General features: G+C 37.3%; 5 protein-coding genes across 5 annotated transcripts; all 5 read left to right on the top strand.

Annotated features, from left to right (window-relative positions):
* The first annotated feature begins 3,457 nt into the window (after window positions 1-3,457).
* Window positions 3,458-4,384, top strand: LOC137132390 (olfactory receptor 6N2-like). Its single transcript, XM_067514716.1, has one exon. The coding sequence runs from the start codon at window positions 3,458-3,460 to the stop codon at window positions 4,382-4,384; it is 927 nt and encodes a 308-aa protein (XP_067370817.1).
* Window positions 4,385-9,695: 5,311 nt separating this feature from the next.
* On the top strand, window positions 9,696-10,622 carry LOC137133189 (olfactory receptor 11A1-like). The gene has a single exon (XM_067516521.1). The coding sequence runs from the start codon at window positions 9,696-9,698 to the stop codon at window positions 10,620-10,622; it is 927 nt and encodes a 308-aa protein (XP_067372622.1).
* Window positions 10,623-16,672: 6,050 nt separating this feature from the next.
* Window positions 16,673-17,614, top strand: LOC137133352 (olfactory receptor 11G2-like). Its single transcript, XM_067516880.1, has one exon. The coding sequence runs from the start codon at window positions 16,688-16,690 to the stop codon at window positions 17,612-17,614; it is 927 nt and encodes a 308-aa protein (XP_067372981.1). The 5' UTR covers window positions 16,673-16,687.
* A 2,044-nt stretch (window positions 17,615-19,658) lies between these two features.
* On the top strand, window positions 19,659-22,949 carry LOC137132852 (olfactory receptor 11A1-like). Its single transcript, XM_067515861.1, has 4 exons — window positions 19,659-20,553; window positions 21,854-21,925; window positions 22,515-22,755; window positions 22,847-22,949. The coding sequence occupies exons 1-4, from the start codon at window positions 19,659-19,661 to the stop codon at window positions 22,947-22,949; spliced, it is 1,311 nt and encodes a 436-aa protein (XP_067371962.1).
* A 779-nt stretch (window positions 22,950-23,728) lies between these two features.
* On the top strand, window positions 23,729-24,661 carry LOC137132851 (olfactory receptor 4B13-like). Its single transcript, XM_067515860.1, has one exon. It carries the CDS (start codon window positions 23,729-23,731, stop codon window positions 24,659-24,661), a length of 933 nt encoding a protein of 310 aa, XP_067371961.1.
* Window positions 24,662-27,546: the final 2,885 nt, after the last annotated feature.

Raw genomic sequence — 27,546 nt, 5'->3', positions numbered from 1 at the left:
AAAGTTACCATTACAATGTATCATTTAGCAGATGCTTTTATCCAAAGGGGTAAACAAGTAAGTGGCAGACACTTTAGGGACAACTCTGTCGGGAAGGCAAGGAGTTGAACCAGTGACCCTGCGTTTCACAGACAGCTGCTCGACCAACTGAACTACAACCGCCCTGAGTTATTTATCTGATGTGTAAATGAATGCTAATGTTGGTGTGCCAAGCACATGGCACAACACATGAGAGCCAGCTCCTCACGACCACACTCAGCAGCACATCTACATTTGAAAGACAAGGCCACGTTTTTGAAAACAGCAATGTTTGGATCTATAGAAGACCTGTGGTTTGAAAGAGAAATTAAAAAAGCCATCTTTGTGCTACTGGAACAACCCAACCAAGAGTAGAGGTTGACTATGACACAGAGCAGATTTCTTTTATTAACATTTAAAAGCTGGGTGGAACAACAACCTCCAGGTGACCATAAAACTGTCAACTTATTAAAGACTCCACAGAGTTTTGGGCCTGTCTCTCTGATGAAGCCTTTCAGGTGAAAGGTGAAAGATCTTCAAGAAGAACAAGCAAGTTTATTTTCCACTGAACAGCACCTTTGGGGAAATGATGACTTGCACCTGAATTTTCACAGCCTCAGATTGAATTTACTTTGCACTATGATTCCTGGCTGTGAGACTCAGAGAAATCAGAAAGGGTCAAGGTCCTGTGGTTGTCTTAATGTATTAGTGGGTTGGAAGTGAGCAGGTATGTGGTATTTTCTGAAAATCATTTTCAGCTTCTCTGACACTCCAGCCATCAAAGAAATCATGCTTTTGTCTTTAACTTTGAGTCTCTCCTGTCTATCGTCCTTGTGCTGGATCTGGATGCAATCTTGTTTAAGGCCCACTTAAAATAACCACAGGCCTTGAGAGGTCTCCTCAGACATGTCTTCTTCTTTTTGGCTTCCGTGGAGGTAAGGGTTGTTTTCGGCCATGTGGTGCAGAGACTCCTACTTTGTGTTGCAGTGGGTGGAGGAGTCACACATCCACCAAAGAGGCCAATGTAATGACCACATCCTGAGGGCATTTAGAAACATTCATGACTCCACCCTGCTCTCACCTAGGTGTCCACCTAATGAGCCTCTTCGGGCCAAGTGAGAAACCAGGCCTACTTTGGAAGATATAACCTATAAAGTTGATTAGATGAGTAGTGAAACATTTCCAACAAAGAAGTCCAGTAGATATGACTCAACCTTCAGATTTAAGTGCACAAAATAAAAAGTCTAAACTTGTCCTGCATGATGCCAGAAACCCGGCCAAAGTTGTTGAGTGCTCACATCATTGTTGTTTAAGCCAGTTCAGCTTCATAATGAAAAGTGTGAGTTCTGATTGTGATTTCAAATCTAAATGTATTGTGTTTTTTAAGTGAGAATCTTTTTCTGAAAAAGATAAATGAGCCAAAGTAGTTCTGCACCTTCAAGCTCTACAGTTCTCACTTCCTTTCCCTCTGGTCTTCACACCTTCACTTCCCTATTTTTGCAGCAGTTGACAGACGACATCAGGGGCAAGACCATTTATACAGTCAAATATTGTTTTTATGAATAAAAAAACTTTAAGAAGTTATCAAAATGTAAACTATGCTTTTTAAAAATCTGATGCCATTTCATTTGTTTCAGATTCATCACCTTTAAATTTTGTTGGGATAAAGACATTATAAACTTGATAACTGATTGAGAGGCCAAAAACATTTCTAATAAAACCATAGCATGCATGTAATTTGAGCTGTTTTAAAGGATAACCATGGTCTTACTGTACAAAAGAAATTAGAATGCGTGAATTTCCTAACATGGGCATCAAACCTGAGTCTTAGAGTGTAAGATGCATTTACTTCCTTGATTTCCTTTTAATTAATATTGATTTTAAACATGAGCAGCACTTTTTTCTTTGATGAAAACACATTCGGGACTGTTCTAGTATCATTTAAACAGTTATCACTCTTTCCATTTTCAGATGATAGATTGTACAGTGCTCTGTGAGATATTCAAGGCTTAGAATATTTTTTTTATAATCTAACCCTGTTTTAAACTTCTCCACAACTTTATCCCTGACCAGCCTGGTTTGTTCTTTGAACTTCATGATGCTGTTTGTTCACTAATGTTCTCTAAGAAACCTCTGAGGGCTTCACAGAACAGCTGTATTTATACTGAGATTAAATCACACACAGATGAACTATAGTTACTAATTAGGGGACTTTTGAAGGAAAAAAGCTCTTATTATGTACTGTTTCTGGTTCATCTTAACTACTACTTCTCAGGAACTGGGATGCCAGGTTTGTATATTCCTAGTTTACCTGCACTACTTCTTCCTCTCTCACGCACCAGGATACCAGGTTCCTAATATTTATTAGATTCCCAACTAATGCAATTGCTCCCAGGCACCAACATGCCAGGCTTATATATTCTTAGTCAACCTTACCACTTCAGTCTGCGAACAGCATTTTATTTCAGTCTTGGGTTATCAGCCTTAGAGCCAAAATATCTACGTGAGGTCACTTTTGGGGGTAGCAGGTTTAATAGTGAAGCTGAGCTAAACAGTCACCCACCTTAAAAAGAACTCAGTCTAGCCTCAACAAGTCTAGCTTTACCATACTCAAGACCAAGCATGGCATCCTTATTTTCAAATGTGTTCTGAAATTACCTCCTCGTTCAACTATTACCTTAACTCCACTGATCAATGCAGATAGCTGCCTGCCTACCATGAGACTGAATCTGCAACAAGTTTCTTCCAATATTGCTTAGTGCTTTCTCTAGGGGGATTTGTTGAACTTTCAGAAAATTTGAGCTGCAAGTCTTCCACACTACCAACTCTAAGATCAATGCTGGCACATCTGTTCAACTGTCAGCTCTCTGTTTTCTCAAGAAGGCATTTTGGGGGTTCTATTGCAAATTGAGCAATAGCAGAACATGCCCATAGCCTTCCCCAAACTGCAGTCATCCTGGCCCATAGGCCCACACTGCACCCTGGCAAAGTTCAGTTTTGCTGATGACATGATAGTAGATTCTTTAATGAGATCCATGGAGGATGATGGAGCCTGATAAAATCAGACACAGATAATCAGTTCATTACATTAATTCTGCAGACAAACACACAACAGGTCAATGTAAGGTAACTGCATGTGAGTGACAATCTAATATAAGTTATATATATTGTATGAAACCTCCTTTAACAGTTCTCCTTCTGGGACTTTGTGGCCGTTATTTTATGATTGTTGTGGCGTCAAATGCCTGATTTTGTGACAGCTTTTCTAAAACATTGTGATGTATGTTATAGTCTTTTCACGTTTTAAATGAGAATGTTGCACAGAATTCTCCAAGATTAGTTGAATTAACTGTTCTGAACACAACATTGTGAATTCCTGGAGGAACTGATTAGTCAGCATTAGTTTTTCTGACACTGGTTACGGTTTGTTATCATTTTAATGGGTGCTGAATCAAATCTGACATATATAACTGTTGATGGACATGTTGAATTGTCCAAATACAGATATGTTTATTTTGTGATAGTGTTTACAGCATATATTGTAGTAATCTGCAGTAATTCTACTATTGTGTGTCTTATTGTTATTCACAAAAATCTCCATGAGCCTATGTACATTTTCATTGCAGCTTTATTGATCAATTCTGTTCTTTACGGCACTAATATCTACCCAAAGCTGTTAGAGGACTTTTTATCTGAAAGGCAAATCATATCATATTCAGCCTGTCTACTTCAGTTTTTTCTCTTTTACACTTTAAATGGTTCAGAAATATTATTGTTATCAATCATGTCCTATGACAGATATGTGTCCATATGTAAACCTCTGCAATATGCAACTATCATGACAAAAACCAGAGTAAGTATTTTAATGGTTTTTGCTTTGACATTATCTGCTTGCCAGATTACAGTTCCAGTTATTCTGAGTGCTGAAACTAAACTCTGTACTTTTAATATAAAAGGAATATTTTGTAACAATGCTATTTACGGACTTCAGTGTGTCCAATCTAGAGTTCTTAGTATATATGGAGTGGTTTCTTTCATAAACTTTGCAGTCCTCCCTCTACTTTTCATAATTTTCACATACACTAAGATACTTATCTTAGTTTATCAAAGTAGTAGAGAAGTCAGGAAAAAAGCAGCAGAGACCTGTTTACCTCACCTCATAGTTTTAATTTGTTTTTTCTGTTTGAGTGTATATGACATCATTGTAGCTCGAGTTGAAGCCAGTTTGTCAAAAACTCTGCGTTTAGTAATGACTTTACAAATGATCCTGTACCATCCTTTATTTAATCCATTTATATATGGGCTCAAAATGAAAGAAATCTCTAAACACCTCAAAAGATTGTTCTGTCCAGCCAAAATCATCTGATATTTTTACACTGATTGGTGAACATTCCTGAAAGTCATTCAACTTATCTGAGTCTGTTCTCCTAAAGCATGTTTGTTGATTAACATGTCACAAGTGGATTTTTAACGGCGTTATATTGCCAAGTTTTTTTTTCAACAAGTTAAATAAACCTAAAATAATTTTAACTTGCTGGCATAGATGATCAGTTAATCTACAGAACATTCTTTCTAAGACCTCATACATTTGCTTTTTCATTGACATTACATAAATAAGTAACTTTAATATTTAAAATCTAAGAGTTTTAGTATTTAACTGTTAAACCTTTAGTCATTCTGATTTGACCTTGCTTAATTGAAATGAATACATGAAATTCTTAGTTCACTAATAAATTAAAGTTTTAAAGAAACAATACGTGTGTATCAGTACACTTTGTCAGCATGTCTTGATTTATTATTACTATGTATTCAATTAGGGCATATACACTTCCCTCCAAAAGTATTGGAACAGTGAGGCCAATACCTTTATTTTTGTTGTAGACTGAAAACATTTGGTTTTGACATCAAAAGATGATGATGAGACAAAGATTATTCAAACAATAAATAGCACTAAATTTCTAAGTTTTGTTTTTTTCTGTTCAGACTGCATTTATATTTAAGAGTATTAACCAACATCAAAACCAGAGAGCTGTGTATGGGTGAAAAACAGGCAATTGTGAAGCTGAGAGAAGATGGAAAATGAATCAGAGCGGTAGCACAAACATTGGCCATAGCCAGTGCAACAATTTGGAATGTCCTGAAAAAGAAACTAACCACTGGTTTACTAAAAAGAACAGCAGTTGTTCATAGAAACATTGTGACAGCTGACAAAAAGACCCTAAAATAGCTGTTAGTGACATCAGCAACAACCTCCAGAGGGCAGGAGTCAAGGTATCACAATCTGCTGTTCACAGAAGATTTCATGAACAAAAGTACAGAGGCTACACCAGAAGACGCAAACCTATCATTAACAAGAAGAATAGGAAGGCCAGGCTGGAATTAACCTAAAAGTACAGAGATGAGCCTAAAAAACTTTGTGACAAAGGTTTATGAAATCATTTAGTCCTATGATAGTATTGAAATATAGTATATAGTATAGAAATATGGTTGATGGCACTTCACAAAGCTCCAGTGATTTGGTGAAGGTTCAGGTGAAGACTGTGGCCAGTTGGTCAGCACAGGCCTTTAGACAGGAGGGGCTGACCCTATCTGGACCTGCAGACATCCTGGTTTTTCTATCTGTGAAAGCGTGTGCTCACCTCCTCCTCATATGTCCTGAGGGTATCCAGGATGTCTGGGGGGGGAGCTGGTGGAGTGAATACAGTCTGGATGTCTGGAGGAGGGTAAAAGGGTGTGTATGCAGTCCTGGTGTCTGGAAGTGGATGTGGGGGTGGATACAGGTGAGGTGGTAGTGATCTTTGAGCTAATGCAGGTGGGGGGTGTTGGGCTGCATCTTTCAAACCTGCAATAAATCCCATTCAGACTCTGCCAGTTTTTTGTTCTCCTCAGCAGGTGGGGAAGGCTTCCTGTAATTTGTAATGTCCTGTAAGGCTCTCACCCTGCTGTGGCATCAATGGCACGGCAGGGTATTATTGTCTCTGGTGGGACAGGTTATGTGCTGTTTATATTGAGGCAGTTCATAGTTCAGTTTTGGTTTGTTAAAATCCCCAAGTACAATGAAAATAGAGTCTGAGTGTTTTGTCTCCAAACTGATTATTTTAGCCTGCAATGGGATGTAAACACCAACCAGTACAAATGAGGGAAAACTCTGACAAAGAATAAAATGCTTTAGTTTACAAATATAGTTAGTAAGTTCAGGTTTTACAGGATCTACTTAACACCGGGACATCAGTACATCAACCCTCATTGATATAAAAGCAGATTCCACCTCCTCATTTTCCCCGATAGCTCTGTTTCAGAGTAAGGTTTCAGTGAAGCAGAGAACAGCAGAACGTCCTGAAAGTCATTCAATTTGTCTGAGTCTGTTCTCCTAAAGCATGTTTGTTGATTCACATGTCACAAGTGGATTTTTGACGGCGTTATATTATATATATATTTATAGATATATTATATTGTATATATTATATTATATATTTTTTTTCAACAAGTTAAATGAACCTAAAAGTATTTTAACTTGCTTGCATAGATGATCAGTTATTATGAGCTGCTCTTAATCAATGGAACATACTTTCTAAGACCTCATACATTTGTGGTTTTCATTGACATTACATTAATAAGTAACTATAATATTTAAAACCTACGAATTTTAGTAATTAACTATAAAACCTTTGTTGTTCTAACTTGACTTTAAGTGTGATTAATGTATGAAATCTTGGTTGACTTATTAAATTAACATTTTAAAGAAACAATACATATGTATTAGTACACTTTGTCAGCATGTATTGATTGTTTATTACTTTTTACAGGGACAATACACACCTCGCTCTCTACCACTCTCCCTACTCGGAAAGAAATCTCGGAAAGTGTAGATTGATGTCGCCAGTGAGAGACTTAAAGAGTGTTTCCAGACCAGAGACTGAGAGACATTATGCAGCTCACATGGAGATGACATCGACAGCCTGATCCACTGCATCACAGATTATATTAACCAACTGCTGATTACGCTGTTTCTCCAACAAGCTCTGTGTGACCCCTGAGCTGAAAACCCAACTGGACAAAAAGAAAAGGCCTTTCACTTCAATGGACAGATAGGAGGCGACGAGAGTTTAACATAAAATCAAATATTAAATCAGGAGAAAGGAAAACTCCAAGAAGAATCTGGAAGAGTAGTTTGGAGATGTCTGGAGAGGCCTGAAGACCATCTCTGGTCATGGACAAACAGAGTCAGTGACAGCTGAAGGAGACCAGCACTTTGTCAATGAATTTAATCTCTGTTTTTTAGATTTGATTCGAACCCCACTCACCCTTGCATCTCTCTTCCTCCCCCTTCACACATTTCCAGTCCAGCAGACACTACCACCATTCCCCAATCTTTTTCACCTTCACCTGCTCCACCCCCCCGTCTCCACACCACATCCCTCCACAACCAACCTCAAAGCCCCCCACTGTTCTTTTCTGCCCCCCTCACTCCACACGTCACGTTCCTTTTAAACCTGAGCTTGAGTCTGGAGAGGGTCCTGTCCTGTGGAAGGTCTCCTGTGTGGTTTCGGTTCCTAAGACTGCATATGCCACTGAGCCAAACCACTACAGGTCTGTCACCTTGACCTCCCACCTGATGAAGACCATTGACAGGCTAATCCTCAGCCACCTTTGCCCTCTGCCAAGCAAAGCGATGAACCCATTGCAGTTTGCCTACAGGCCAAACATTGGGGTTAATAATACTGTCATCTACCTGCTGCACCAGGCCCTGACTCACCTGGATATGGCCGGAATTGCTGTGAGAGTCATGTTTTTTGACGTCTTAACTGTTTTCAACTCAATATAGCTGCATCAACTACCTCACCAATAGGCCACCGATGCCCTGCACAAGAGGGACCAAAGCTGCCTCTACTTTCAGAAGAGACTGAGGTCCTTTGAAGTGTGCAGGCCTGTTCTAAGGACACAGCTTTATTATTCAGTTCTGTTCTTTTCAGCACTAAAATCTACCCCAAACTTCTGAATGATGTTTTATCTGAAAAACAGATCATATCAACTTCAGTTCTTTACTATTTACTTTATAGGGTGTTTAGAGTTCTTACTGTTGGCAGCCATGTTCTTTGACAGATATGTGTCTATATGTAAACCTCTGCAATATCCAACGATCATGAGGAAAACCAGGGTGATTACTTTCCTGGTTTTAGCTTGGTCGTTATCTGCTTTTCAAAATATAGTACCGGTTATTTTGAGTGCTTATACGAACTTATATACATTTACTGTACATGAAATATTTTGTAATGATGCGATTTATGGACTTCAGTGTGTACAATCAAGAGTCATTACTATATATGGTGTAGGTGGTTTATTGAACTTTGCAGGCTTCACTGTCCTCTTTATAATGTTCACATACATTAAGATACTTATCATCAAAGTAGTAGAGAAGTCAGGAAAAGCTGCAGAGACCTGTTTACCTCACTTCATAGTTTTAATTAGTTTATTCTGTTAGAGTGTATTTGATATCTCTAAAGTAAACACCTCAAAAGATTGTTCTGCCCAGCCAAAATCATATAATAAAATCAAAGCATGTTTTTTTCAGTTATTGTCTTTTTCTCTACACAGAATTGGCTGATATGAGCTAGTCTTAAACTGTAGAATATGCTATACTGTCTATGTTAAGAGAGAGTAAAGTTGGCAGCATGGTGGGGGAGTGGTTAGCACTGCAGGCCCAAATCCAGATTTAGAAGACGCCTGGTTCAAATCCCTGCTTGGCTGTGGACTTTCTGAGTGGAGTTTGCATGTTCTCCACGTAGTTGTGTGGGTTTCCTCCGGCTACTCTGGTTTCCTCCCACAGTCCAAAGATATACATTAGGTTAAGTGCAACTCCAAATGGCCCGTACATGTGAATGTATATAGCCGTCTGTCTGTGTATGTGCTGGGTGTACCATGCCACTGCCCTATGATAGCACTGTAACTCTACATATGATAAGTGTTTACAGAAAATGAACAGTTTCTGTGAAGTAACAGGTCTTGAAAGTAGAGTGAAAAGTTTCAAAAAGTTTACTGTAAATAACACTAAAGGATTTAGCTAGTTAAAATATCACAAAATATACATAATAAAACCCCTGTCACTATCAAATTGAAACGTTGTGATGATGATGATCTTGTGGAAATTAGTTGTTTTCTTTCATTACCATCTGAATGTTGTTGGGGATTGTTTACTTTTGTTAAAGGTCTCGTTGGGTAAAGATATTAACACAAATATGAGAAAGTGCTCTATGACCTGTGAGTGTATCTAAACTTGTATTTGCTAGGTACCAAAGAATATTCGCTATTACAGCCCATATTTACAGGTGAAAAAATACATTTAATAGGAATGTTGTAGCTTCAGGCCTCCAGGGTTTGATAAATTCTTTACAAGTTAGAATCGGTTTTGAAGAGCTTAATGAGATCCATGGAGGCTGAAGCAAACTAATAAAGACTTCTATAGCATCACAGTTCACTTTATGAATACTGTTTGATCTATATACTTGTGCATACACTGCATTTTCCTGCCAGCTGTGTATGAATGAATCAGAGAATTCAGTTCAAGTTGGATGCTGTTGTAATACTGTAGTTGTAATGAGACTATTTTGTTTTTATTCATTTTTACTGGTTATGCAGTGTTTTTTTTTAGGGTTAGGGCATATCTCTGAACAACCTTAATGGATAATGAGCCAAATGTAACCTATATAGTTCTTGATGGGTATGTGGAGGATGACAAGTACAAATATGTTTATTTTGTGATCTTGTTAGCAGTATATATTCTTATAATCTGCTGTAATTCTACTATTGTGTATCTTATATGTATCCACAAAAACCTCCATGAGCCTATGTACATTTTCATTGCAGCTTTACTGATCAATTCTATTCTTTTCAGCACCACTATCTACCCCAAACTTCTGAATGATGTTTTATCTGAAAAACAGATCATATCATATTCAGCCTGTCTACTTCAATTTTTTATAATTTACTTTTTAGCAAGTTCGGAATTCTTACTGTTAGCAGCTATGTCCTATGACAGATATGTGTCTATATGTAAACCTCTGCAATATCCAACTATCATGAGGAAAACCAGGGTGAGTATTTTACTATTTTTGACTTGGTTTGTATCTGCTTGTCATAGCGCAGTCCCAGCAATACTGAGTGCTGAAACTGACCTGTGTAACTTTACTATGAAAGGAATCTTTTGTAACAATGCAATTTATGAACTTTTATGTGTACACTCCAGAGTCATTAGTATATATGGAGTGGTTGCTTTGTTAGATCTTGCAGTCCTCCCTGTCCTCTTCATAGTTTTCACATATACAAAGATACTTCTTATAGCTTATCGAAGTAGTAGAGAAGTCAGGAAAAAAGCAGCAGAGACCTGTTTACCTCACCTCATAGTTTTAATCAGTTTTTGCTGTTTGTGTGCATATGATATCAGTATAGCTCGAGTAGAGTCTAATTTATCAAAAACTGTGCGTTTATTAATGACATTACAAACAATTTTGTATCATCCTTTGTTTAATCCACTCATATATGGGCTCAAAATGAAAGAAATTTCTAAACATTTGAAAAGGCTGTTCTGTCCAGCCCAAATCGTCTGATGTATTAATAAGGCACAGGTGTTATAAAATAATCATGCACAGATGTACGTTTTTGAATGTCATTTAATCAACGCATTAAGTTCCATGACTGTGAATTTGTTGGATAGTGTCAGGGGGCTTGTGATGATTCTCAGATCAGTAGTGTCCTTTTTCCATGGTAAAACTGAAAAAAGTTTGTTTGCAACCAATACAAAGAACAAAACGTTAATTATCTTGAATTATTTTTATCAGGTTCTTATTTTTCTTTTGCTGAGACGAGATTTTTATGATTTTGTCTGCACGTGTACAACAGACATTTGGACTCTCATATGAAAAAGTGAGTGTGTTCACTTCACAGTGTGCAAAAAGGAGGCATAAACTGTTGGAGAACTCTAAATTAAACTCTGTCCATGGGACCTTTGGAGCCTAATGTATATTGAATTTTGAATTTGAATTTGATTATTGAACATAAATAAAAGCATAGTCCCAAAGAAGAATTAAAAAACATTTTTATCAAATATTAGTCAAGGGAATAATTGGCCTCAATTTACATAATTATTTGCCAACAATGGGAAATGTTTTATCAATTTTTTGATTCTGCATAGAATGGAGACTGACCTAAAGAATAAGGGATGAAGAGCCCAGGAGTGTTGACTAAGGTTAAAGAGAAGTCTGTAGGACCAAAGAATAATTTGACTGTTGGAAGCCTCTGGATTTCCACCATTATACATTGTCATCACAGTTATGGATGGAGTTTAAACAGCATGGATTCAGTTCAGTTTTATTTGCAGTATATTGAGCAAACCTGCAACAAGCTAATCTCATAGTAGAGCCAAGACCTTACTTTAAAAAGAAGAACCCAACAAATCCCCCCTAGCAAGCAGTAGATGACGACGGGGAAGAAAGGCTCCTTTTTAACAAAAGAGACCTCCAACAGAATCAGGCTCAGGGTGGGCCGCCATCTATGTTGACTGTTTGTGGTGAGCCAGTACCTGCAATCTGGAAACAGTGTGAAGTCTTAAGTCAGGGACACCTGCAGAAATGTCTAGAGAAATGGAGGACAAAGACTGTTACATACAATACAATAAGCCTGACTTATCACATCTAATATGCATGTGTTGATCACAAGTAAAACATCTTTAAGCAGTGTAGTCAGGACAAGATCCCACAATCGTTGTTTGACGAACATTGAACATTTATTGTACTTGCTTCTCCACTTAGCCGATGACGGGTCAATTGTACATACAAGTTTAAGTGTAGTAATATCACTAGCACGTTCACAAACAGCTTCATCAAACAAGTTTCTCAAAGTATGGCTGAACTCACTGAACTGAGCCTTAGAGAGTTCCTCTGCTCCAGCTATCGTTTCACGTCGTCACCCTTCAGTAGCTGAGCTGAACTGTCTCTCTTGCCTCAAACCCTTTGCATTGCATTGTTCCCTTGACAACTGTACAACAAACTTAGAAGGTAAACTACAAAGCTATATGATGTCACTACTGACATCCTCAATACACAGAAACATAACACATCACATAATACAGTACAGTTCACAATACACAATACTTATTACATAAAACTAAACCTAAAACTGAGTAAACCCTTGGTTGGCTCATAGAAATAGAACGAGTGTTGAGAAAATATCCCTTCCTCATTCTAGGCCTAGTAGAAGGAAGACAGGCATTTCAGGTCAGTTCTTAACGCCTATGGCCACTTCAAGTAAGGCTTTCAGTATTCACGTTTTGGCCTTAAAGTAGAGATACTTTATTGTGAGCATGTTCTAAAAGCACAAGCAACATTCATTCACTCTGGCTGTTGTTAGGTCTGGTTGTTTCTGCATTCACTTTGATAGAATTTTCTGATTTTCTATCTGATTTAGTGCTTAGTACAGATAAAGTCATTATAGTGGGTGACTTTAACATTCATGTAGATGCTGACAGTAACTGCCTGAGCACTGCGTTTAACTCATTACTAGATTCAATTGGTTTTTCCCAAAATGTAAATAAACCCACTCACTGTTTTAGTCACACATTGGACCTTGTACTTACATATGGCATTGAAACTGATAATTTAATAGTATTTCCTCATAATTCTCTTCTGTCTGACCATTTTCTAATAACATTTGAATTTACAATAACGGACTATACAGCAGTTAGGAAAAAATTCCACTACAGCAGATGTTTATCTGAAAATGCTGTGAATACATTTAAAGAAATTATTTCTTCATCTTTTTCACCACCATGTGTCAATACTATGGTGAGTAGCCATCTTACTCCTGTACAAATTGATTACTTAGTTGACGATTCTGCAGCCTCATTGCGTATGATACTAGATACAGTTGCCCCTCTGAAAAAAAAGGCAGTGAATCAGAGGAGTCGACCTCCATGGTACAATTCACAAATGCACAGCTTAAAGCAGGCGTCACGAAAATTAGAGAGGAAGTGGCGTTCCACTAATTTAGAAGAATCCCGGTTAGCCTGGAAAAACAGTTTAAAAATGTACAAAAAAGCTCTTTGTGATGCCAGAACAGCATATTATTCCGCACTAATAGAGGAAAACAAGAACAACCCCCGGTTTCTGTTCAGCACTGTAGCCAGGCTGACTAAGAGCCATAGTTCTGTTGAGCCTAGTATACCCTTAACTTTGAGCAGCAATGACTTTATGACTTTCTTTACTAGTAAAATTGTAGCGATTAGGGAAAAGATTCACCAGATCCTCCTTACAAATATTACGGCTAAATCTTCATGTACAACAGCTATAGAATCCTCAATAAGGCCCCAATCCATCTTAGACTGCTTTACACTCATAGATCTCACTGAGCTAAGTTCAACTATCGCCTCCTCAAAACTAACAACATGTCTTTTAGACCCTGTTCCAACCAAATTGCTTAAAGATGTTCTACCTTTAATAGACACTTTCATATTAGATTTGATTAACCTATCTTTAGAAACTGGCTATGTACCAAAGGCTTATAAAGTTGCTGTAATCAAACCATTACTTAAAAAACCCTGTCTTGATCCAGGTGATTTAGCCAACTATAGACCAATATCAAATCTCCCGTTTATCTCTAAAATCCTGGAAAAAGTAGTTGCAAAACAATTATGTGATCACCTTTACAGGAATAATTTGTATGAAGACTTTCAGTCAGGATTCAGAGCTCATCACAGTACAGAAACAGCACTGGTAAAAGTCTCCAATGATCTTCTCCTCGCTTCAGATAATGGACTTGTGTCCGTACTCGTCTTACTAGACCTTAGTGCCGCATTTGACACCATTGACCACAACATTTTATTACAGAGACTAGAACATGGATTTGGGATTAAAGGAACCACATTACATTGGTTTAAATCTTATCTGTCAGACAAATTCCAACTTGTTCATGTTAATGATGACTCTTATTTATGCACCAAAGTTAGCTATGGAGTTCCACAGGGCTCTGTGTTAGGACCAATACTTTTTAATCTGTACATGTCACCTTTAGGCAAAATTATTAGGAAACATTCCATAAACTTCCACTGCTATGCAGATGATACACAGCTCTATTTATCTGTGAAACCAGAAGATACTAACCAATTAGTCAAACTTGAAGCATGTCTAAAAGACATAAAGACCTGGATGTCCTACAATTTCCTACTTCTAAATTCAGACAAAACTGAAATCATCCTCTTTGGGCCTAAAAACATGAGAAATATGCTGTCTAACAATATAGTTACTTTAGATGACATAACTTTGGCCTCCAGTACTGCGGTGAGGAACCTTGGAGTTATTTTTGACCAGGATTTGGCATTTACGTCACATATAAGACAAATCTCTAGAACAGCCTTCTTCCACCTACGGAACATTGCTAAAATTAGAAGCATCCTGTCTCAAAGTGATGCCGAAAAACTGGTCCATGCATTTGTTACTTCTAGGTTGGACTACTGTAATTCCCTACTTCTGGGGTGTCCTAATAACTCCCTAAAAAGCCTTCAATTAATCCAAAATGCTGCAGCAAGAGTGCTGACAGGATTAGGAAAGAGAGATCATATTTCACCTTCACTAGCTTCTCTTCACTGGCTTCCCATAAAATCTAGGATAGAGTTCAAAACCCTCCTCCTTACATACAAAGCTCTTAATGGTCAAGCTCCATCATATTTAAAAGATCTCATAGTTCTGTATCGCCCGATTAGACCACTTCGATCCCAAAATACAGGCCTACTTGTGGTTCCCAGAGTTTGCAAAAGTAGAATGGGAGGCAGAGCCTTTAGCTATCAAGCTCCTCTCCTGTGGAACCAGCTTCCAATCCAAATTCGGGGAGCAGACACCCTCTCTACTTTTAAGACTAGGCTTAAAACCTTCCTTTTTGATAAAGCTTATAGTTAAACTGCTCACTCAACCTGAACTAGCTTTTCTCTATACATTTACTTGTCACCACTGTATGCCATTAATTCTATATCCTACAACCTGTACGATGCTTTGTTGTTGCTTTTTTGTTGTTTTGTTGTTGCTTTTTTGTTGTTTTGTTGTTGCTTTTCTTGTTGTTTTGTTGTTGCTTTTTTTTGTTGCTTTTCGTTGCTCTTTTCTTTTCTTTCTCCACTTTCCACTCACCCCAACCGGTCAAGGCAGATGGCCACCCACCCTGAGCCTGGTTCTGCTGGAGGTTTCTCCCATTAAAGGGAGTTTTTCCTCTCCACTGTTGCCTAGGGCTTGCTCAAGGGGGATTTGTTGGGTTGCTTCTACATACTTGTGTAGTCTGGACTTTATTCTGTAAAGTGCCTTGAGATGACTTTGTTGTAAATTGGCGCTATATAAATAAAGTTGAATTGAATTGAATTGAATTGAACTTCTGTTTATGTTAAAATGCTAATATATAGGAAAATGGCTAATTCCCCACCCACAGAGGATGCACGGAAAACTGAGAGGCAATCAATCCTCAAAAAATGATAAAAGAAGAAACACTTTACAATTTTAGTTTAAGATATTTTTCATTTCGAGCAAACTACAAGACTTTTAAAGTTATGACTTTGTGACAGAGCAAGCAATGCAATAAGCAAATCAAACGTCTTTGTCTGTCCAAACAACTCAGACTCCTTTTAAGAGTAAAACCCAATGCTCCTGCCACCACCTGTATAGATAGTAATATGAGTACATTTCTTTCCAATTATATAAGACTGGTTAAAAGTTATTAGGAGACTTAGGATTAAGATGTATTTTCATAAGCAGCTGTTTAACCACAGCAGGTAAAAAACTATTGTAGGATAGAGTTAGAAGCAAACAGCAGCAAACAGTTAATAGTCTCAACTCTGTCGTAACTCTGACAATGATGAGTCAGAGAATTGTGGAAAATGGCTCCTTTTGATATAATCTATGACAAGGGTTTAACTTTACATTTCATAACATTACACAACACATTCACTTCTCTGCTCAGAGCAGAGAGGGATAGAAAAGGGGCAGACACCTGGCTGATAGCGGGACCCGTCCAAATAAAAATAAATAATTCTGCTGTGGAAAATGACTGGGTTGTTCACAGTTTAGCACGATCATAGGCTTCACAAACACTGTGTGCAGGTAGTGCTTGTGGGAGTTGTTATATCGTAGTATCACGCTGCAATTCGTTTATTATTTAAGATTCCTTTTGAGAAGACTCCAAGTAAAAAATAAAAAAAATAATTTAATGGCAAGAGGGACTGTGTTACATGAAAATGCTGAAATCCTCATGCATTTGGCTGTTTGGCTCCAACAACCACGCCTAAAATTGTACATCTCATCAGGTGCCAGACCAACTGTAAGTTCAGGCCTCCTGGGTTTCATGAACTAATTCACATATTTAAATCCTTTTTTAATGTCAGGTTTAATTAGATCCAGGGAGGATGAAGCAAACTATTATAGACTATCCGTGTTGTCAAATACTTTACTTTGTGATCTTTGTTTAATCAGTGATCATTTGCATAGATGTTATGTTCCTGTGTCAGCTAAGAATAATTGTGACCATTCGGTAGAAATGTGATGTTGATGGAAGTGTTACAATGAGGCTTTTCTTTGCAACTTATCTTTACTGGTTATGTAATCTGCTTGTTTTATCACTCAAGATTTAATTTTTTACAATCTTAATGGATAATGAGTCAGATTTCACATATATAATTCTTGATGGGTATGTGGAAGATGATAAATACAGATATGTGTATTTTGTGATCTTGGTAACGGTATATATTTTGATAATCTGCAGTAACTCTACCATTGTGTGTCTGATCTGGATCCACAAAAACCTCCATGAGCCAATGTACATTTTCATTGCAGCTTTGTTACTGAATTCTGTTCTTTTCAGCACGAACATCTACCCAAAGCTGCTAAAAGACATTTTATCTGAAAAGCAGATCATTTCATATTCAGCCTGTCTACTACAGTTTTTTATATTTTACTTTTCAGCCAGTTCTGAGTTCTTACTGTTGGCAGCTATGTCCTATGACAGATATGTGTCTATATGTAAACCTCTGCAATATCCAACTATCATGACAAAAACCAGGGTGAGTATTTTACTGGTTTTAACTTGGTTTGTATCTGCTTGTCATATTGCAGTCCCAGCAATACTGAGTGCTCAATCTAAATTGTGTAACTTTACTATGAAAGGAATCTTTTGTAACAATGCAATTTATGAACTTTTATGTGTACACTCCAGAGTCATTACTATATATGGAGTGGTTGCTTTGTTAGATCTTGCACTACTTCCTGTGCTCTTTATAATTTACACATACACTAAGATACTTCTTATAGTTTATCGAAGTAGTAGAGAAGTCAGGAAAAAAGCTGCAGAGACCTGTTTACCTCACCTGCTGGTTTTATTTAGTTTTTGCTGTTTGTGTGCATATGATATCAGTATAGCTCGAGTAGAGTCTAATTTATCAAAAACTGTTCGGTTATTAATGACATTACAAACAATTTTGTATCATCCTTTGTTTAATCCACTGATATATGGGCTCAAAATGAAACTAATTTCTAAACATTTGAAAAGGCTGTTTTGTGCAGCTCAAATCGTCTGATGTATTAACACTAAACAATGTACAGACATTTTCTTATGAAGAAATAGTGCAAAGATGGAAATTTTTGGATGGAAAGTCATACCTTTATATACACATGTAGTATCTAGTGTTATGTGTACATTTCAGAAGCAGGATGAATTGGCTTTCCTAAGGTTTCTTCCCTGTTTTGATCACATAGGACCATGTGTGTAATTCATAACCTGAGCAACAGATACTGTCGTGGACACAACTTTAGTTGTATCTATTTTACAGCATGTTTCATAAAGGACACAGATATGGACACGTTAATTACTCTTTTGCCACCAAAACTTCTCCTCACTTTAAAAAAATATAATATAAAGGGTTAGATCTGCTGCTCCAAGAATAGAAATGACCTGGCTTTTTACTTTCCTTTGGTTTTTAAACCATTGTTGCTGGTGTAGTTAGGTAACGTTGTTTGAGTTGGAAACAGATGCTAATTTGATCAAAGAGTAAAAGAGAAACAACAGAAAATCCCTCACAAACATTGATGAAATATAGAGAAACTCATATTTGTATATGAGTTTATACGTTAATTGAGAGGCATAAATTAAGATTTTTTTTCTCAGCCGTTTAGGATTGACTTTCTTCAGAAATATTTTTCATGGATATATTTTTGAATTCATTTATAAACTTGGAAACATTATTCACACATGCTGAGTGACTTGCGTGAACATTTACAAATGTTACACATTTAATGTCAGTACACATTTTTACTTTTGCACACATTTGCACATTTCAAGTCACATTACAAGATTTCTGTAAACCTAAAAATGTGAGGTATTCATTTCATGATGTACAGATCTACAAATGCCAGTACACGTGCATATTTATGTACACATTTAAACATTTGTTTAAACCCAATGTTCACATATACAACTGTAATTTACAAAAGGATTTTACCAGATATTCACAGTTTAAATTCACAATTAAAGATGTGTCTACATGATTTGGAATTGTGCTACGCATTTATCTTTGCACGCATTTACAAATTTTAATTTAACTTTAAAGGTCAGTGCAAAGATTTATAAACAGCACACTTTTAATGATTTGTGTACTTATTTAAAAATGTCAGTACACACAAACTTTTAAAATTGTACACAAAGTGTTCTGCAGTTTGTAAATGTGTACAAAAAGCTACAATGTATTAACATAACACAAATCTAATCTGTAATGTATATGTACAGATTTCTCAGAAATTTGTAGACAAATCTTTAATTGTGGAGAAATGTATAAATGTGCTACATATTTTGAAATTTAATGTGACACATTACTACACACACAGACACCAACTAGTTCCCTACCGATCATGAAATAACTGAGCTGGGTCTCAACTTATTTTATTGCACTTCTACTCAGCACTGAGGAGGTGCGTAGACCACTTAGCAATGACCTGTTTGTCAGGTTACCAGTGCTTTAAACCAGACCGTTCACATTCTTAGCCCATAAACATCTGTCTTCAGAGAAAAATTCTAATAATACTCACTTATTTTAAATAGTGCGCAGGCATTGTGAAACTCATAGAAAGTTCACAGAGCCAGTTTCATGCTAGTTGTCGGGCCACTTCCAGCTGCCAGCCTTCTAATGTTGCCTTACAGGGTGTATACCAACATGTATAAACATGCATATATCCAACTTATTTTTAGACACCAAACAGGCCACAGCAGACTACATGCAGCAAAGATAACTAGCACAGCCCATATTTTGAGTTACAAAAATTGTGCAATGCACATGTTCATGTAACATCAGGCCTCCAGGGTTTGATTAAGTTCTTTACTTATTTGACACTAATTGTAATGCAGAATTTAATGAGATCCATGGAGGCTGAAGCAACCTCATAAAAACTTTCCGCAGGATCTGACGCTTTCTCACTTTTTAAATTTCATTTGATCGACATAACGCAATGTACAATAAAACAGACAGTTCAGTATATAGGTCGGATGTTAGTCTATTAACGAGATGTGATTTTAAAATTAATTTTAATTTGCCTGTTTCATTGTTAAACATTTAGTGTAAGACAATATTAATGGATAATGAGTCAAATTATACATACATAACTCTTGACGGGTATGTGGGGGACAACAAATACAAATATGTGTATTTCTTTATCTTGTTTACAGTATATATTCTAATACTCTGCAGTAATTCTACTGTTGTGTGTCTTATATGGATCCACAAAAGCCTCCATGAGCCTATGTACATTTTCATTGCAGCTTTGTTATTCAATTCTGTTCTTTTAAGCACCACTGTCTACCCCAAACTTCTGAATGATGTTTTATCTGAAAAACAGATCATATCATATTCAGCCTGTCTACTGCAATTCTTTATGTTTTACTCTGTAGGCAGTGCAGAATTCGTTCTATTAGCACTCATGTCCTATGACAGGTATGTGTCTATATGTAAACCTCTGCAATATCCAACTATCATGACAAAAACCAGGGTGAGTATTTTACTGGTTTTAACTTGGTTTGTATCTGCTTGTCATATTGCAGTCCCAGCAATACTGTGTGCTGAATCTAAATTGTGTAACTTTACTATGAAAGGAATCTTTTGTAACAATGCAATTTATGAACTTTTATGTGTACACTCCAGAGTCATTACTATATACGGAGTGATTGCTTTGTTAGATCTAGCAGTCCTCCCTGTCCTCTTCATAATTTACACATATGCAAAAATACTCATGATAGCTTATAAAAATTGTGGCGAAGTCAGGAAAAAAGTTGCAGAGACCTGTTTACCTCACCTCCTTGTTTTAATCAGTTTCTCCTGTTTGAGTGTGTATGACATCAGTGTAGCTCGAGTAGAATCAAATTTATCAAAAACTGCACGTTTACTAATGACATTACAAGTGATTTTGTACCATCCTTTGCTTAATCCACTCATATATGGGCTCAAAATGAAAGACATTTATAAACACCTTAAACAGTTGTTCTGTCGAACCAAAATCATTATTAAGTGAATTTTGAGTTTTTTATCTTACGATTTGTGGGGTCTCTCCTGGAGCATGTGTGATTTTAACTTTTTGTAAAAGGTTCTTTCTAAATCACTTGTACCTGTCAAAGTGGCAAGTGTTTGTCTAGACCTGCAGAATATGCAGTGAAAGACACACACATGCACACACACAGACCAAACCCTGAAGGAAACGGTTTGAGTTGGGTTAATGTTGACTGAAGCTCTGTTCATCATGGTTCCATTAGCTGTCAAAAATAAGGGGGAGTATCAGTGTTTGTAATAAGTTTCATAAAGTTTTCTCCCATGTTTTATGTCATTTATGCCACTGTTCTTTTTGGGTTTATCAAAACAGATAAATACAGAGATATTTTGATCATTGAGGCCTGCGTGTGTGCGATTCATAGTAAAAGCAAATGAAAATCAAGCACAATAATGAATAAGGGTTCAAAGCAACAGGCACAGTAACATGTAATATATGCTGTCCATTATGTATTGGAAAGCATATATTACCACTCAACTCTAATACAGACAAGATATTTACCACCCTCCCTAAAAAAGAAATCCTTGAAAGAAAAGGAATTTGGTCTTTTGTTCCTCTAACATTGAAAATGAACATGATTTTTACCTCATTTTTACCTCATTTGTATGTTTAGGGAGTTTGCATTGAGGTGAGGTTGTTATTCATTTGGTTAAGTTGGAGATTGTTGCTAATTTGGTCAAATGAAGCACTTTGCAAGTAGTGAGAAAAAACAGTCCTGATGAAGAGACAAATGCTAAAAAGCACTTTCAGACACTGCAGGCTTTTAAAGAATGTCATCATTTAAAAAGTGTGAAATCTGTAGTTAAAAATAAAAATTGTTTCTTTCGAAACATAAACCTTTTTGTGGATTCGAAAATGTCTGTGTGCAAATCATATTTACATTTAGTTTTGTAAACTTTTAATTTAATTCACAGTGACTTGCGTGAACATTTAGAGATGTTACACTTTTGCAAATTTTAATACACATTTCAAGATTTCTGCAATAACATTTACAGAATTTTTGGTTTTTGTAGCCACAGATTTGTGCAAACTTCCACAAAATTATTCTGTATATTGTTAAATTTCTTTACTGGATGCTACGCACCCTCCACTAATTCTTTAGCCACATGAGGTGGGGAGAGTCTTCAGCTCTGTGAATGCGAGGAAAGCAGATGACCCAGATGGGAACCCTGGGAGAGTCATAAGAGACTGTGCAGATCAAGTCTGACAGGTGCTAACAGACGTTTTTTATCTCTTACTGTCCCAAGCAACTGTACCCATCTGCCTGAAGTCAGCTACTATTTTACCTGTCCCCAAACAAAGTGACATCACCTGTTTAAATGATTATAGATCGGTAGCACTAACCGCTTTCTTTGCAAAATGTTTTGAAAAACTATTCCTAAAATACATAAAACCCACAATACTCATCTGGACCCACACCAATACACCTATAGAGCCCACAGATCCACAGAAGAAGCTATTGACCCCTCTCTCCATACTCTGCTCACACATTGAACTGGAAGGGACGTACTATGTTAGACATTTAATATCATCACACATAATATCATCAACATTTAATATCATTTTCCCCACTACGCTGTTCACCAAACACCTTGGCTTGGGCCTAAACAGCATTCTGTGTATGTAGATACAAGACTTCCTCACTACCTATCCACAGACTGAGACTCAAACACATCTCCACCAGCCTTACGCTCAGTACAGGAGTCCCACAGGCTTTATTGCTGAGTCCTCTTCTCTATTCACCCGAAACAAATGACTGTACTGCCATCTATCAATATCAAACAATGAAACACAATACAGACAGGAGGTGAACAAATTTACACATTGGTGCAATGACAATAAGCTCACACCGAACATAAAAAAGACCAAGAAACTCATAATGGATTTTAGGACATAGTGAGGACCCCGCTCCTCTAATCATCAGGGGAGAGGAAGTGGAGAGGGTGTCCTGTTTAAAATTCCTGGGCAGTTACATCACTGAGGAACTCACATGGAGTTCCAATTACTCTTCCCTGCTCAAAGAGGCTCAGCAGCTACTTCTTACAAACCTTGTAAAATATTCATCTATGTACAGAGATACTGAGATCCCACTGCACCATTTAGAGCTGCCCACATACTCCAAAATACCCTGGTATGTGACCTGCACAGAGACAGACTGGAAACATCTTCATAGTGTCATTAACACTGCACAGGAATTTATTGGACCTCCACTGACTGCCCAGGAGGACATTAGGACCTGTCTCTGCTGGACCCCTCACCATCTGTTTGCCCTGTTACCCTATGGAACCTCCAGATTCAGAGACAGTTTTTATCCCAGAGCCATAACTGTAATAAACAAACACTTTCTTCCTGCTGCCATATAACAGGAAATACCACCCCATAAGCACAATCGGACATTGCAAGATTTTTTTTATATTTATATTTGTATATGTTATTTTTACTATATGTAAGTGTAGGTTTAATTTAAATTTTTATTCAAAGAATAATTGATGGATGTGTGTGAAGTCATTATTCAGGTACTGCACAGCAGAATTTTTGTTCTACTTTTGTGCAAAGACAGAAAAGAAATCTTCTAGACACATTTACATTTTTAATTTACAATAATGATTTTTAAAAACATTTAATTTACATTTGCTGTACATTTACAATTTCTATTCACAAAATTTCCAGATCTCTGCTCTTATTTACAGATTTGTGTAGCCATCTAAAATTTCAATTCACAGTTGAAATTTTCAGTGGGCCTACACATGAACACAGTTCCACACCCCCTAATACAACCAATGGGATTCAATCTATCTAAAAGTTGTTTGCCTGCATCCATGTCATTATTTCCACTAGACACTGTTTCCTGGTTGATAGTTTACCCCAAACAACGCCTATTTTAAAGTCTCAGGTCTCCAGACTGTAAAGAAGTTGTTCCCAGTAAAGCAAGTCTTGGTGGAGATTTTAATGAGACTCACGGATGGTAAGGAGCTCTCATAAAACATTCCAATTCCTCAAGCTGTACGCTTTTTTTTTTATTGTGAAGGTGAAGAGCTTCATAATCCTGTATATGTATTTACTCATTTTATGTGTTTAGTAATGTGTAACTTTTATTGATAATAATGGATGATCAATTAAACATAACGTATATAACTTTCAATGGGTATGTAGAAGTTCATAAATACAGATATGTTTATTTTATGATTTTATTTACAGTGTATGTTCTAATAATCTGCAGTAATTCTACTATTGTGTACCTGATCTGGATTCACAAAAGCCTCCACGAGCCTATGTACATTTTCATTGCAGCTTTGTTGATCAACTCTGTTCTTTACAGCACTAACATTTACCCAAAGCTTCTGACTGATGTTTTATCTGACAAACAGATCATATCATATTCAGCCTGTCTCTTTCAGTGGTTTGCATATTACTCTTTAGGAGGTTCAGAGTTTTTACTGTTGGCAGTCATGTCCTATGACAGATATGTGTCAATATGTAAACCTCTGCAATATCCAACTATTATGAGAAGAACAACCATCAACCTATTATTGCTTTTCTCCTGGCTTGTGCCTGGCTGTCATGTTGCGGTGACAGTGGCTTGGAGTGCTGATAAAAAACTGTGTGGGTTTAATTTAAAAGGCATTTTTTGCAACAATTCCGTTTACGAACTTCACTGTGTGAGCTCAAGAGCTTTGTCTGTGTATGGTGTGATTGTTTTGTTTAATATTGCACTTTTTCCTATGCTCTTCATCGTTGTCACGTACATAAACATTTTTGTAATATGCTATCGCAGCAGTAGAGACGTGAGGAAAAAAGCTGCAGAGACCTGTACTCCCCATCTGCTGGTTTTAATCGGCTTTTCCTGTTTAAGTGTTTATGATGTAGTTATACTTAGAGTGGAAACTGATTTTCCCAAAACTGCACGGTTAATAATGACATTACAAATGGTTCTGTATAATCCTCTCTTCAATCCAATCATATATGGACTAAAATTGAAAGAAATTTCTAAACACATCAAGAAATTTTGTGCCAAAGCAAAATGGATACAAACTTAAAACTGACGGGAAAAGAATATTATATATTATTATAATCATAATAAGAATAAATATTGCACTTCTATTTTAGGATAAAGAATTATACCATGATCTACAATGTGGATTGTGCTGTGTGTGTTATTCTCTGTGGTATGTAAAATTTGGATGTTAAATGTGTTTGTCATAGTCCATGTTACCACTAATAATCATGTGATTAATTATGTCACAAGCAAAGTTTAGTTTGGTCGGAACAACTGACACTGCATTAAAGAAGTAATTGATAATGCAGTGATAATCTAAAAACACTTAAAAAAATTTTTTTTCTCCATCCAGTTTTTTCATGTCTAATATTATAAAAAAATACTTACATTTTTAATATTAACATTGTTTCAATATGTTAACACCTAATCTGCTGCTATAAAAACTTCAGCATCGAAATGTATTACTGTTACTGACATTACACATCACACTTCAGAAGTAGAAGCCATGTGTATATACAGAAAACATGTTGACATGTAATTCGATATTAGAGCACTATTTGTCTGATTCATCCATTTTGCCCTTGGAATATACAAATGCATGAAGCTAAACAGCTAATTAGAATTGTCTCATTCAGCATTGTCCTGGCGCCAGTTTTACTTGTTAAATAAATCAGAATCCCACAACGATACAACTCTGAGGGAAACACCTCCACGACAGCCTGATGGTCAACTTGTGTTTTCTGTTTTATTAAACTAAACTTAGTTGCCAAGATTTTTCTTGATTTGTCTGAAATTTGCACTCATATCTGTCACAACCATTGGCCACTTCCTGCCCCGGACTTTTATTTTGTAGTCACTCTTCTCCATTTCCTGTTCTCTTAGTTCCTCCTGACAGCTTCAGCACTCATCATTAACTCTAATTTGTTTCACCTGTTCCCCTTCCCTGTCTAAAGTTCTTTGTCAGAAATTGGACCTTTTGATAGTTTATTTAGACTTTGTATTGTGGATATTGGATCCAGGTTGCTGTTTGGAACTGTGTATTATCTGTATACTTACTCCATACTAGTTACATGTGCTTTGGTACAACAAAAAATGTAAGAATTCTTAATTGTCATTCACGCATGTACAGAGAACAATATACATTACTCAGGTCTCGGAATAGGTAATTAAAAAGCGTAAGATAAAATAAAATAAATACAGCAGCAAAGGTACAATAGTGCATTCAAATATTCAGAGGCCCACAAGGATCTCCCAGGTTATGTTGATGTTTAGGATGAGCTTGTTCTGCTTTCTCAACATTCCAAGCCTGTCCACCTCCTGCCTGTAGCCGATTCAGCCCTTTTGGTGATGAGCCCCACCACTGTTTTGTCATCTGGAAACTTCAGTACAAGGCTGCATCCATGGTGAGCCCTAAAGTAGGATGTTAGTGGTGTATAAAGCAGCGGGCTGAGGACACAGCCCTGGGGCGACCCAGTGTTGAGGATGGTGAGTGAAGATGTGATGTTGCTAATCCTGGGGGTTCTGCTTGTCACAAAATCCAAAATCCAATTACAGAGAGATAGGACTAGTCTGAGTACTGCTAGTTTATCCACTAGCGTCTGTGGGATGAATGGATAAAAGGAAGAACTGAAGTCCAAAAAGAGTAGCCGCACATAGGACTCCCTGTTCTCCAAGTATGTGAGTTGTCATCAGTCAATCAAGTCACTGTTTGGGCCTTTGCCACAATGGACTGAGACAGTGTATATGTAACTCCTGACTTCCGAGGGCGGGCATGCACATTCCTTCAGGACCTGGGGTCAGCAGCTTTGCGTGGGTTTATTTTCTGTAGTACTGTTGGAGCAGTAGCTACCTACCACGTAACAGTTTGTACACAACCTCTTTTATGTAGATGCATAGTCCTCTTCCTCTAGTTTTCCCGACAGCTGGTTTCAGTTCGAACGAAAGAGAGTCCAACCCTTGAGTAGATAACCAGAGTCAAACATGCTGTTGTTGAGTTGTTTCCACCAGTATGATGGTACTACAGTTTTGCATTTCCCAATTACACAGGCTTAGTCAAAATAAGTCTTGTTGTCCAGTGTTTGAATGTTAGACGGAGTGATGGAACAGTTGGCCTGGTAGCACTAGCCTTGAGCCTAGCTAGCAAGCCATCTCTCTTGCGACTTTTCTGCTTCCTTGTGCACTATCTCCTCCTGCCTCTGAAGCCATGTAGTGTGCTTTTCATGCCACTGTCCTTAGGAGCTGCAGTCTACCAAGCTCAGTTCTAAATTTCAGGGGAAAAGGAGCTAGCAGAATGTTTAGTTCTAAAAGTTCTCCCCGAGTGTCCTTTAATGTAGCCTTGCAGTACTTTGTGCACTTTGTGTACTCTAAGGCAGTCGTACCGAGAGCTAATGAAGCCACTACACTACTGCTCACCTTCATGTCACCACCATCACTCTGTATCCTGAGCTCTCCTTCAGAAGTATCGCAGCTTGACATTCATCTCAGTCACCCTATCACCCTGCCCTCTTCGACTCACCCGGTCAGCTGCCATCTTACCTATCCCCTGGCTCCTCCATTTTGTCTGTCTCCCAATCAACTCCCGTCCTTCCGACTGAACTTAGTCTTCTTTTCTGTCGTCTGCTATCCCCAGTTACAATGTCCAGTCTCCTCCATGACCACTCAGAATACTGTCTTCAGGCTGGTTTACCAACGTACACATTTTCCCTTTGTCGTTTCAAAATTCTGGTTGTCAATAAACATTTTTAACATTCCTCCCGTGTGCTTTGTTTTCTGTGTCCAAATACAAAGCTTTATCACAATATCAAACTAAAACTAACCCTAAGTCCTCAATCACCCATCTAACTTGTGTTTTGAACAGAACCTTGTTTTCTTCATGTTAGTATCATTATTAGTCAGTTAATGGTTCTCCTACCTTTCTTTATTCAT

Source organism: Channa argus, chromosome 9, assembly GCF_033026475.1.
Source record: "Channa argus isolate prfri chromosome 9, Channa argus male v1.0, whole genome shotgun sequence".
Classification (NCBI taxonomy): Eukaryota; Metazoa; Chordata; class Actinopteri; order Anabantiformes; family Channidae; genus Channa; species Channa argus.
This window is presented reverse-complemented; position numbering and strand designations above follow the sequence as displayed.

Coding starts and splice junctions, on each gene's coding strand:
- LOC137133189 (XM_067516521.1), top strand. CDS start 9,696: ATGGATAATGAGCCAAATGTAACCTATATAGTTCTTGATGGGTATGTG.
- LOC137132852 (XM_067515861.1), top strand. CDS start 19,659: ATGGATAATGAGTCAAATTATACATACATAACTCTTGACGGGTATGTG. Junction 20,554..21,853: donor AGACATTTATAAACACCTTA/AACAGTTGTTCT, acceptor CAGACGTTTTTT/ATCTCTTACTGTCCCAAGCA. Junction 21,926..22,514: donor TTTACCTGTCCCCAAACAAA/GTGACATCACCT, acceptor AATGGATTTTAG/GACATAGTGAGGACCCCGCT.
- LOC137133352 (XM_067516880.1), top strand. CDS start 16,688: ATGGATAATGAGTCAGATTTCACATATATAATTCTTGATGGGTATGTG.
- LOC137132851 (XM_067515860.1), top strand. CDS start 23,729: ATGGATGATCAATTAAACATAACGTATATAACTTTCAATGGGTATGTA.
- LOC137132390 (XM_067514716.1), top strand. CDS start 3,458: ATGGGTGCTGAATCAAATCTGACATATATAACTGTTGATGGACATGTT.